The sequence below is a fragment of the Bufo gargarizans genome, unplaced genomic scaffold (genome assembly GCF_014858855.1).
Source record: "Bufo gargarizans isolate SCDJY-AF-19 unplaced genomic scaffold, ASM1485885v1 original_scaffold_1468_pilon, whole genome shotgun sequence".
Taxonomy (NCBI): Eukaryota; Metazoa; Chordata; class Amphibia; order Anura; family Bufonidae; genus Bufo; species Bufo gargarizans.
In genome coordinates this window covers 140,368-153,491 of record NW_025334372.1, presented here as the reverse complement: position 1 = coordinate 153,491, position 13,124 = coordinate 140,368, and the positions used below count along the sequence as shown (strand labels likewise).

The 13,124-nt window shown below is 47.3% G+C and overlaps 1 protein-coding gene across 1 annotated transcript in view; it reads left to right on the top strand.

The window, feature by feature from the left end:
* Positions 1-13,124, top strand: part of LOC122923325 (minichromosome maintenance complex binding protein) — a 93,344-nt gene that overhangs the window by 61,178 nt on the left and 19,042 nt on the right. The window contains exons 8-10 of the mRNA XM_044274110.1: positions 3,552-3,649; positions 3,866-4,044; positions 4,120-4,243. Coding sequence (XP_044130045.1) covers positions 3,552-3,649; positions 3,866-4,044; positions 4,120-4,243 — 401 coding nt within the window. The remainder of the gene's footprint in view (positions 1-3,551; positions 3,650-3,865; positions 4,045-4,119; positions 4,244-13,124) is intronic.

Below are 13,124 nucleotides of genomic sequence, written 5' to 3'. Positions count from 1 at the left end.
TAAAAATATCACATGACCTAACCCCTCAGATAACCACCGTAAAAAAATAAAAATAAAAACGGTGTAAAAAATGCCATTTTTTGTCATCTTCCGTCACAAAAAGTGTAATAGCAAGCAATCAAAAAGTCATGTGCACCCCAAAATAGTGCTAATCAAACCGTCATCTCATCCCACAAAAAATGAGACCCTACTTAAGATAATCGCCCAAAAATTGAAAAAACTATGGCTCTTAGACTATGGAGACACTAAAACATTTTTTTTGTTTTAAAAATGAAATTATTGTGTAAAACGTACATAAATAAAAAAAATTGTATACATATTGGGTATCACCGCGTCCGTGACAACCTGCTCTATAAAATTACCACATGATCTAACCTGTCAGATGAATGGTGTAAATAACAACAAAAAAAACGGTGCCAAAAAAGCAATTTCTTGTTACCTTGCCGCACAAAAAGTGTAATATAGAGCAACCAAAAATCATATGTACCCTAAACTTGTACCAACAAAACTGCCACCCTATCCCGTCGTTTCTAAAATGGGGTCACTTTTTTGGAGTTTCTACTCTAGGGGTGCATCAGGGGGGCTTCAAATGGGACATGGTGTCAAAAAAAAAGTCCAGCAAAATCTGCCTTCCAAAAACCGTATGGCATTCCTTTCCTTCTGCACCCTGCCGTGTGCCCGTACAGCGGTTTACCACCACATATGGGATGTTTCTGTAAACTACAGAATCAGGGCCATAAATAATGAGTTTTGTTTGGCTGTTAACCCTTGCTTTGTAACTGGAAAAAAAATATTAAAATGGAAAATCTGTCAAAAAAGTGAAATTTTGAAATTGTATCTCTATTTTCCATTAAATCTTGTGCAACACCTAAAGGGTTAACAAAGTTTATAAAATCAGTTTTGTATACCTTGAGGGGTGTAGTTTCTTAGATGGGGTAACTTTTATGGAGTTTCTACTCTAGGGGTGCATCAGGGGGGCTTCAAATGGGACATGGTGTCAAAAAACCAGTCCAGCAAAACCTGCCTTCCAAAAACCAAACGGCGCACCTTTCCCTCTACGCCCCGCCGTGTGCCCGTACAGTAGTTTACGGACAGATATGGGGTGTTTATGTAAACGGCAGAGTCAGGGCAATAAAGATACCGTCTTGTTTGGCTGTTAACCCTTGCTTTGTTAGTGGAAAAAATGGGTTAAAATGGAAAATTAGGCAATAAAATGAAATTCTCAAATTTCATCCCCATTTGCCAATAACTCTTGTGCAACACCTAAAGGGTTAACAAAGTTTGTAAAATCAGTTTTGAATACCTTGAGGGGTGTAGTTTATAGAATGGGGTCATTTTTGGGTGGTTTCTATTATGTAAGCCTCGCAAAGTGACTTCAGAGCTGTAGTGGTCCCTAAAAATTGGGTTTTTGTAAATTTCTGACAAATTTCAAGATTTGCTTCTAAACTTCTAAGCCTTGTAACATCCCCAAAAAATTAAATATCATTCCCAAAATAATTCAAACATGAAGTAGACATATGGGGAATGTAAAGTCATCACAATTTTTAGGGGTATTACAGAAGTAGAGAAACTGAAACTTTGAAATTGGCTAATTTTTCCCAATTTTTGGTAAATTTGACAATTTTTTTATGCAAAAAAAAAATTTTTTTAACTTTTTTTTTACCAGTGTCATGAAGTACAATATGTGACGAAAAAACAATCTCAGAATGGCCTGGATAAGTCAAAGCGTTTTAAAGTTATCATCACTTAAAGTGACACTTGTCAGATTTGCAAAAAATGGCCTGGTCCTAAGGTGTAAAAAGGCTGTGTCCCTAAGGGGTTAAAGAACAGCATGCGCTGCTTCTCCAATATGGAAGCCACTACATCTCGGCACCGTCCAAAAGCGGGAAGGTATTAATGTGACACTAGGGTGGTATAACTTGTACACAGATGATGGGGGGGGGGTGTAACAGCGGCCGCTGTTCCCCTGCTTACTGCTGCGGTCCTGGGCGCTGTGTTCAGCGTGGATCTGCTGCCATTCACCACTGTAGTCCTGGGCTCTGTCTCTGTAGGTGCTGTTGTTCTGGGATCTGCTCCACACTTTCCTCTCAGCCCTGGCCACAGCATGCTTGATGCTTGTTTCCTGCAGCACTTCCTTAAGGGCCGGTGCCTGTCACTCCCTGTCATTTATGGGTTAGGTCATGTGACCTCACTGACCAATCCTAGACACCCTGTACATATACAAGTGGCTCAGCCCCCTTCCCAGATGCCTCAGTGTCAAGGTCCTTGTGTCCTGCTAAAGTTTCTGATATCCGCTTGTGTTTCTGACTCGTACTTGTATTCCTGGACTCTGCTACCCATCTGATCCCTGCCTGCTAGCCTGGACTCTCCTGTGGCCAATCTGGATTGCCTGACCTGTACCTGTGCCACCTGCCCTGACCTATTGCCTGTCTGACTTCCGTTCTGCCTCATCCTTCGGTCCTGTACTTCTGCTCCTGGTTACAACTCAGCCTGATGACAACGCCTGTACCTCTAGTACCTCCTGGTCCACCTGGACTAGCTGCCTCGTGTGCCTATCCTCCTCAAGAGGTAGTGACCTGGTGTTCCCCTCGGGAAAGTCTATCCCCAGCAAGGGGTACTTTGAAAATCGAGGGGTTCACTTAACGTCCTTAGAGGAGGTTGAAAACGTGGCACAGTGGGTACACACCTGCTGTTCATGACAGGGTGGGATGCAGGAGTATCTGGAACAAGATCCAGTATGTGTAGATGGTCAGTGCTGAATATTGCCCTCTGGTCTAGTGAGAAACAGCAACTTCACTGAGATATAATGAAATGTGCTCGAGAGGCCAGACAGAGGTAGTAGTGGGGGAGCCCACCTCTTGGACACATGCTGAAGTCCACAATAGGTTTACCCTTCCAGCGGGTGTGGTGGCTCCGTTAACGTCGTGGATTCAGACTATGTAATGGTAAATGTAGGCCCAAGAGTCCCATAGATTCAAAAAGGCACTGGTACCAGAATCCCAGGTTCTGTGGTGGTCCTGATGGGTTCAGTAGAGGGCAAGGTATAACTTTCAGAAACCCTTAAAATTGTGATAAATCATCAGGTAAGATCTTAACCTTATATGTTCCATTACCCCCTCACTCATCTGTGTCTTCTCGCCCTCTCCCTGGATTCCTCTGTGTCTTCTTTCTCTGGACTCTTCTGTGTCTTCCCTCTCTCTGGACTCTCTTGGCAGAGGAGCTTCTCTATCTTGGGAGCTGATAATGAGGTGAAGGCTCCCATGCTGAACCTTTTGTTTCTTACATCTCCCGGGAGGCGCCCATACATGTAGGGTCATTGAAGATCTTAGGTTGTCCTTGGGCACCAGACAGTCCTTTACAGGTCTTGGGCTGATTTTTTTTTTTACATGGTTTACCTGAGATGATTCATTCGAGGGGAATGTCTATGGGAGAAGGTGAACCTCGGCCATTACAGCTTGCTTGGTCTGCCATCTAGGCAGAGTCTGTGGTGCAATGACCACCACTCCCAAAAGTGCTGAACCAGAGGGTTATAACAGAATTTTCTGTGGCAGGTGTATGAGAACTGGGAAAGTTTTAAAGTGAATGACGTATTGGAGGTGTATGGCATTCTGTCTGTGGAGCCGGCGCTGAGTGTACTGAATGAAGACCGGTAAGTGTCCCCTCCCATATGACACCAGGCCCTGAACATTGTGCATAACCAATCCAATCTTAATATATAATAATAAAGTGCAGATCACTGCGACAACACGTGAACGTCACGTTCCAGATTCATGTTATGTGAAGCGGCTTGTGAAAGGTGCAGCCTGGGTCTCCACAATACGTCTTCTGTCATGGCTCCGTCTCAGGATATGCATTCTTCTTGTAGGGACTCTGTGACATCTCTCCTGGACCCCGCAGAGTGTATGGACACCTTAGAGGAGCAGCGTGCACACAGCCCCCCCACATCACTTGTGTCCAGAATTCATGCCATAGTCATCCAGAAACTGCTGCACACAAACCCACTGATCCCAAACTCGGGGTGTGAGACGGAGCAAAGCAAGCAGGGTAAGTAATGGATGCCTACCTTCCAGCCAGCACCTCCTGTAACCCCTCACGTCTCGTGTCCTTCTCCATTCTCAGGTGTGTCCAGCCTCATGTCTGAGCTGTCATCGGTGAGAGCAGAACTGTTGGGGTTTCTTACGCATGCACTGTTGGGGGACAGCCTTGCAGCCGAGTACCTCATCCTCCACCTCAGCTCCACTGTGTGAGTACTAATGCCTTCTGTGTGAACCGTCCATTAAGGTATTGTGTGCAGAACATCACGAAGTAACCAACGAGTGGCAGCACTGAATTGTCTAAGGCCCTAAAATCTGCACCTTTTGGACCCAAAGTCTCCCTCCCAAGAGTAGAAATGTCAGCGAGTTGTTCCATCAATGCAGCTTTAGGCCGGTGTGCGGCACCGGTGTCTGACCCCTGAGATAGTAGGGTCTGAAGTCACATGCTGGGTCTTCTGACCGCTGCACCCCTTCTTCCAGTGCTGAGGTGATGGGTTTGCCGTTGTTATGGACGGGAACAGTGTGCAATCGGAATATCCTGGGATCATGGACTCGGACATCACTGCGTTTATTGTAATCGTGTTACTCGGTATTTCTAAACCTTTCCTAAGGTGGCCAACTCCTCGACGCAACCATGTCATTAGCACTTGTACCTTTTCGGGCAGTTCTATGAGCAGGAAGGAGACGTACGTGTCTTTGTTACTTATTCTCTTCCAAGCCACTTCTCGCTTTGGTTCAAAAAGTGCATCAGAAATTGCCACAAAAACTGTGAAACCCTAAAATTCTATTTATTACTGTTGGTCATAGACCATTAGGCGCCTTCTTAACATGTGCCTTTTACTCCTTTAAAAATTATTTTATTTTTCTTCATTAAAAGTATTAAGGATAGGAAGAAAAAGGGTTAGGTGCGGGTTAGGGTTAGGTGCAGGTTAGGTGCGGGTTAGGGTTAGGTGTGGGTTAGGGTTAGGGGCGGGTTAGGGTTAGGGGCGGGTTAGGGTTAGGTGTGGGTTAGGGTTAGGGGCGGGTTAGGTGCAGGTTAGGGTTAGGTGCAGGTTAGGGTTAGGTGCAGGTTAGGGTTAGGCTACTTTCACACTAGCGTTCGAGCGGATCCGCTCATATTAATGCAGACGGTGGCTCCGTTCAGACGGATCCGCTCATATTAATGCAGACGGTGGCTCCGTTCAGAACGCATCCGTCTGCATTATAACTTAGAAAAATTTTCTAAGTGTGAAAGTAGCCTGAGCGGATCCGTTCAGACTTTACATTGAAAGTCAATGGGGGACGGATCTGCTTGAAGATTGAGCCATATGGTGTCATCTTCAAGCGGATCCATCCCCATTGACCTACATTATAAGTCGGAACGGATCCGCTCGCCTCCGCACGGCCAGGCGGACACCCGAACGCTGCTTGCAGCGTTCAGGTGTCCGCTCACTGAGTGGAGCGGAGGCTGAGCGCTGGCAGACGGATGCATTCTGAGCGGATCCGCCTCCACTGAGAATGCATTAGGGCCAGACGGCTGCGTTCAGGGCCGCTCGTGAGCTCCGTTTGAACGCAGGTGTGAAAGTAGCCTTAGGTGCGGGTTAGGGTTAGGTGCGGGTTAGGGTTAGGTGCGGGTTAGGGTTAGGTGCGGGTTAGGGTTAGGTGCGGGTTAGGGTTAGGTGTGGGTTAGGGTTAGGTGTGGGTTAGGGTTAGGTGTGGGTTAGGGTTAGGTGTGGGTTAGGGTTAGGTGCGGGTTAGGGTTAGGTGCGGGTTAGGGTTAGGTGTGGGTTAGGGTTAGGTGCGGGTTAGGGTTAGGTGCGGGTTAGGTTAGGGTTAGGTGCGGGTTAGGGTTAGGTGCGGGTTAGGGTTAGGTGCGGGTTAGGGTTAGGTGCGGGTTAGGGTTACTGTGTGACACCTTCCTGAATGAAAAATCGTAAAAGATCACTAACATTTCACACAACTTTGCATAAATCAATAGCACATGGACAAATTAATTTATGAAGTTATTGTTCGAAGTCTCGCGAGACTTCACGAAGCAATAACTGCGGCTCATCTGAGCCAATACATCCGAAGTCGATTCGCTCATCGCTAGTTAGTGGAGCCATAATCAGGAGAGGCTTCAGAAGATGTAAGGTAGTATCTGTCCTTATACTTTCACTCGCGGTCCACCATCTGTTGGGTTATAGGGCAGCCTCAACAAACTGGGATGACGCGAACTCTTTCCCCACTAACCCCAGATGGTGATATCCTGGAAGAAGATGTGACCATGGCCTCCTCCCCTAGTAACCAGGCTTCTGGCCCCAATGATTTCAGTAGTCTATGAGATTTTCCCAAGTTCACCCCTATGTTAACCCAATATGCGCACTCATTCGCCACTAACAGTCAACCCATTGTGACCGCTCCCCACTGCGGCGAAGCCTCAACGGTCAAAAAGCATTCGATGAGGAGTCTTGGCGCTTCTTGAAGGCTGCCCCGACCTACAGGTGGTGGGGTTCTACCTTCCGTCATTTCATCCGCTAACGTCAGTCAGATGTTCCTACCGCCCTTAGGCCTCTTTCACACGACCATATGGCTTTTTCAATGTTTTTCGGGCCGTATTTCCCGGATCTGTTTTTTGTTTCCATTGTTTTTCCGTTTAGGTTTTCCGTACGGCATATACAGTAAATACATTTATTTTTTCCAGAACCATTTAAATGAATGTAGACCGGATACGGAATGCAATAAACGGCCCATAAACGGGGGGAAATAATAACGGTCGTATGAAAGAGGCCTTAGGGTGAGTGGACGCAATAGCCCATACTCGGATGTTAGAGGTACCGGACATGGCTGTCCTCTCTTCCCATTATTATTATTATTATTTATTATTTAAGCGCCATTCATTCCATAGCGCTGTACATATGATAAGCGGTGCACATACATAATACAGACAATTGCACTAATCATAAACAAAATGAGTTACAAACTGGTACAGAAGGAGAGAGGGCCCTGCCCGTGTGGGCTTACAATCTACATGGTATGGGAGAAGGACACAGTAGGTGCGGGTGAAGCAGGTCGTGGCGGTATAGAGGCAGCAGGGTCACTGGTTGTAGGCTTGTCTGAAGAGGTGGATTTTCAGGTTTCTTTTGAAGGATTCCACTGTAGGTGAGAGTCTGATATGTTGGGGTAGCGAGTTCCAGAGTATGGGGGATGCACGGGAGAAATCCTGGAGTCGATTGTGGGAAGAGGCAATAAGAGGAGAGGAGAGAAGGAGGTCTTGTGAGGATCGGAGAGTGCGTGTGGGGGTGTATCGGGAAAGTAGCTCAGAGATGTAGGGAGGGGACAGGTTATGGACGGCCTTGTATGTATTTGTAAGTACTTTGAAGTGAATTCGTTGGGCAATGGGGAGCCAGTGAAGGGATTGGCAGAGGGGAGAGGCAGAGGAATAATAGGGTGAGAGGTGGATTAGTCGGGCAGCAGAGTTGAGGATAGATTGGAGGGGTGCGAGAGTGCTAGATGGAAGGCCACAGAGGAGAATGTTGCAGTAGTCTAGGCGGGAGATAATGAGGGCATGTACAAGTATTTTCGCAGATTCAAAGTTAAGGAAAGCGCGGATGCGGGAGATGTTTTTGAGTTGGAGGCGGCAGGTGGTGGAAAGGGCTTGGATGTGCGGTCGGAAGGAAAGGGCAGAATCCAAGATCACTCCAAGGCAGCGGGCTTTGTTGACTGGGGATAATGTGCAGCCATTGATCGTGATAGATAGGTCTGTAGGGGGGGTTGAACAAGATGGGGGAAAGATTATGAATTCTGTCTTATCCATGTTAAGTTTAAGAAAGCGAGAGGCGAAGAAGGATGATATAGAAGATAGACATTGTGGGATTCTAGATAGTAAGGTGGTGATGTCTGGACCAGAGAGGTAGATTTGTGTGTCATCAGCGTAGGAGTGATACTGAAAGCCATAGGACTCTATGAGCTGTCCCAGGCCAAAAGTGTAGATAGAGAAGAGCAGGGGTCCTAGGACAGAGCCTTGCGGGACACCAACAGAGAGGGAATGAGACGAGGAGGTGGTGCGGGAGTGGGAGACGCTAAACGTCCGGTCTGTGAGGTATGATGTGATCCAGGAGAGAGCCAGGTCAGTGATGCCAAGAGATGAGAGAGTTTGCAACAGAAGGGAGTGGTCAACAGTGTCGAAGGCAGAGGACAGGTCAAGGAGAAGGAGGACAGAGTATTGTTTCTTGGTTTTGGCTGTGAGTAGGTCATTGGTGACTTTGGTAAGGGCAGTCTCGGTCGAGTGGTGGGTTCGGAAGCCAGATTGTAGGCGGTCAAAGAGGGAGCAGGAGGAGAGGTGGGAGGACAGTTCTGAATGGACATTACATTTCAATATTTTGTTAGACCCGGTTCAGTGTCAACCACTCAATGCCCAAATGCCCTCAGAACTTAGTTTGCAGAACGTCATCAGTGAAGGGGTTAATATTAGAGAAGATCAACTATTAGGAACCCAGACGTGACGATCCCCCAGACTCTGCAAGATCTTATAGACCTACTGGAAGTAGTAATCTCTGAGGAGAAGAATGACAGTGGGAATAACTGAGACACGGCTGGATGATAGCTATGACAGTGGGAATAACAGACACGGCTGGATGATAGCTATGACAGTGGGAATAACTGAGACACGGCTGGATGATGGCTATGACAGTGGGAATAACTGAGACACGGCTGGATGATAGCTATGACAGTGGGAATAACTGAGACACGGCTGGATGATAGCTATGACAGTGGGAATAACTGAGACACGGCTGGATGATAGCTATGACAGTGGGAATAACTGAGACACGGCTGGATGATAGCTATGACAGTGGGAATAACTGAGACACGGCTGGAGGATAGCTATGACAGTGGGAATAACTGAGACACGGCTGGATGATAGCTATGACAGTGGTAATAACTGAGACACGGCTGGATGATGGCTATGACAGTGGAATAACTGAGACACGGCTGGATGATAGCTATGACAGTGGGAATAACTGAGACACGGCTGGATGATAGCTATGACAGTGGGAATAACTGAGACACGGCTGGATGATGGCTATGACAGTGGGAATAACTGAGACACGGCTGGATGATAGCTATGACAGTGGGAATAACTGAGACACGGCTGGATGATAGCTATGACAGTGGGAATAACTGAGACACGGCTGGATGATAGCTATGACAGTGGGAATAACTGAGACACGGCTGGATGATAGCTATGACAGTGGGAATAACTGAGACACGGCTGGATGATAGCTATGACAGTGGGAATAACTGAGACACGGCTGGATGATAGCTATGACAGTGGGAATAACTGAGACACGGCTGGATGACAGCTATGACAGTGGGAATAACTGAGACACGGCTGGATGATAGCTATGACAGTGGGAATAACTGAGACACGGCTGGATGATAGCTATGACAGTGGGAATAACTGAGACACGGCTGGATGATAGCTATGACAGTGGGGAATAACTGAGACACGGCTGGATGATAGCTATGACAGTGGGAATAACTGAGACACGGCTGGATGATAGCTATGACAGTGGGAATAACTGAGACACGGCTGGATGATAGCTATGACAGTGGGAATAACTGAGGCACGGCTGGATGATAGCTATGACAGTGGGAATAACTGAGGCACGGCTGGATGATAGCTATGACAGTGGGAATAACTGAGACACGGCTGGATGATAGCTATGACAGTGGGAATAACTGAGACACGGCTGGATGATAGCTATGACAGTGGGAATAACTGAGACACGGCTGGATGATAGCTATGACAGTGGGAATAACTGAGACACGGCTGGATCATAGCTATGACAGTGGGAATAACTGAGACACGGCTGGATGATAGCTATGACTGGGCAGTTAATGTACAGGGTTCCAGTCTGTTTAGAAAGGATCGTCAAAACCGGAGGGGGGGGGGGGGGGGTTCTCCTTTATGTAAAGCCCACAGTCCGGGAAGATATAAGTGAGGGACATGGACATGTGGAGTCTCTGTGGGGAGAGATACATGGAGGCAAAAACAACAATAAATTACTAATAGGAGTTTACTGTAAACCACCTAATATACCGGAGTCCACTGAAAATCTACTACTAAACGAGATAGAAGAGGCGGCAAATCATAATGAGGTGGTTATTATGGGGGAACTCCGCAGATATAGACTGGGAAACTGGGACCTGTACATCTCATAAAGGAAACAGGTTCTTGGCAATAACCAAAGACAATGACCTTTCCCAACTGGTTCAGGACCCGACTAGAGGGACGCCATACTGGACCCAGTACTAACCAGTAGGCCTGACAGAACAACAGACGTGCAGGTCGGGGGACAAATAGTGACCACAAAGTAATAACCTTCCAATTATCATTCAAGAGAGCGTAAAAGACAAATAAAAGAAGCCAAACTAGAGACCGAGAGGTTCACTGCCAAAGGGAGTACAGCTGACCCGGAGATGTTCTTCACAGGCCCTTTACAGAGTGATGAGGGGAGAGTTGCAGAAACCGATGAGGAGAAATCAAAGCTATTAAATATTTTCCCCTCGTCCTATGACTGCACCAGGAGAGAGGGTCCTCTGTCCAGGGCAGGAACCCACCGATATTGAAGGATGGGCCTCTCCATCTCTCAGTGGTTTCCTGTCCTGGGAGAAGATTCCTACAGGTATTCCAGTGGAGAATAGTTTCTCTCAGTCTTAGAATACATCGTCTGGGCTGGGGAGCGTGCCGGGTAAGTTCCCCGCTATGCGCTCCCCGAAGATTATAGCGGATGTACCTCTGGGCCTCCTGGGTGAGTACTGCCAGATCTGCATGCAGGACGGGAGCGCAGGAGTACCTGGATTGCACCTCCCGTCCCTGGTATCACGAGACCGTGGGCTTGCCGCGGGGAGCGAGATCTCATGATACTTCGTCCCTTAGGTAGGCTGGAGCGCAGGAAATTGCTAGAGCGGCCTTGTGGATCCTTGCTGAGCAACTCCGGATCCAAGATGTTTTTCTTGTTCTCTGGTAGCATGGAAGATGCTGGAGAGACGGCCAAGGACCCGTCTACCCCTGCACTTGCGGTATGGTTTGGAAGGTATGTACGGTATGTGGTTTCCTCCTTAACATGTGTTTATGGTGGCATATTGTCTTTCAGGATAAGCCCAGGAAGGTGGCCGCTAAGGCAAAGCATAAGGAGTGTGGGCTATGTAAGACCAGATTGCCCCCCTCCTATGTTAAATTGTGGGTAGTGCCCTGAAGTTTAAAAAAGAAGGCTATAGAAGTAGGTATAAGTTCCCTTCTGCGCATGATTGATTATTCTGACGTCTCAAGTTCAGAGGAAAATGTCTTGGTGGCAGAGAGTGGTGAGGTCCTGTCTGACTCGTCGTCTGAGAGCATAGGGTGGAAAACCATTCTTCCCCCATCCAAGACGTGGATCAGCTTCTAAAGGCCATGAGGGCAACTATGAATATTGAGGATCCCAAGGAAGTGAGATCAGTTCAGGATGTTCGAGGGATTGGAAGGTAGAAAAGAGATTTTTTTTTCAGAAACAAAAATGTGGCAGCCATGATAAGGAGTGGAAGAACGCGGATAAGCGCAACTTTATTCCCTCATCGGTTAAACGCAAATACCCCTTTGACAACGCGGATTCAATACTATGGGACCATGCTCCCAAGATTGATGTGCCAATTGGTAAAGTGTCACGCAGGCCGTGTCTACCATTTAATGATATAGAACAGCTTAAGGACACTATGCACAGAAAAACGGACTGCTTCCTGAGAGGGACCTGGCAGTCGTCCGGGGCCTCCCTTAAGCCCAATATCACGGCAACATGTACTGCTGGGTTAAAGAGGACCTTTCATTACGATAAAAAATCTAAACTAAGTATGCAGACATGGAGAGCGGCGCCCAGGGATCTCCCTGCACTTACTATTATCCCTGGGCGCCGCTCCGTTCCCCCGGTATAGGCTCCGGTATCTTCAGAGTTTCGGCTCAACCGGGAGGAGCCTACTCTTGTTCTCCTGGGCGTCTCCTCCCAGGCTGTAGCGCTGGCCAATCGCAGCTCATAGCCTGAGAGGTTTCTTGTTTAGGAATCAAAATTCCGGCCTGTCTAAAAAAAAGACAACCCCCAATGATGCCACGGTGGGCGGAAGGCTAATGGACTTTCTCCCAGCCTGGCGCAAAATTACCAACAGTGCTTGGATTTTGGAGTCTTTACGGGAAGGATTCAAACTAGAATTCAAAAATCATCCCCCAGAAAAGTTAGGGTTAGTAGTAACAGAGGTAGGTCGGGGGGCTCGGGAGGCTACCAGATTCTACCATTCGGGATTTTCATGCCCCCTCGCATCTTCACGAAGCTGGTAGCGGAGATGGCTGCCCATATAAGGTAAAAATACATCTTGATTGTGCTTTACCTGGACTATTTCTTCATTGTTGCCCCGTCTGAACAGACCTGTCTCGTCCAGATGGAGCAGGCAATTACCATTCTGAACTCTCTAGGCTGGTTGATCAATATGGAGAAGTCCAGGATGGTTCCTCAGAAGGTTCAACAATTCCTGCGCATATTACTGAACTCTGCCTCCAAGAAATCCTTTCTACCTCCAGAGAAGGTCCAGAAAGTAAGGTCAGCGGTAGATCATCTAGTTGGGAAACCATATCTATCAATCGGGAAGAGTATGTCAGTTCTGGGAATTTTAACCACCTGCAGTTCTGTGGGCTCAGGCTCATTCCAGAGTCTGCAATGGGAAATTCTCCAGTCTTGGTCAGGGGATATGAAGGATTTGAACATAAGGATTTTTATCTCCAGGCAAACATGCAGTTCCCTAAGGTGGTGGTTGCATCCAGACAACCTTGTCCGGGGGGTTCCTTGGAGAACTGCAGAGCCAATAGTAGTGACTACAGATGCCAGTCCAGTCAGTTGAGGGGCATGTTCAGAACAGGGTTCTTCAAGGTCCTTGGGTAGGATCAATATGTGCCGCTTATTCAAACGTAAAGAAACTGATGGTGTTGAGAGCATTTCAGGAGATTTTACCCTTGCTCCAGAATAGTAATCTAACAGACAATGGTTCCTTAGTAGCTTACCTGAATCATTGGGGGGACCAGATTCATAGAATTGCAGCTCATATTTT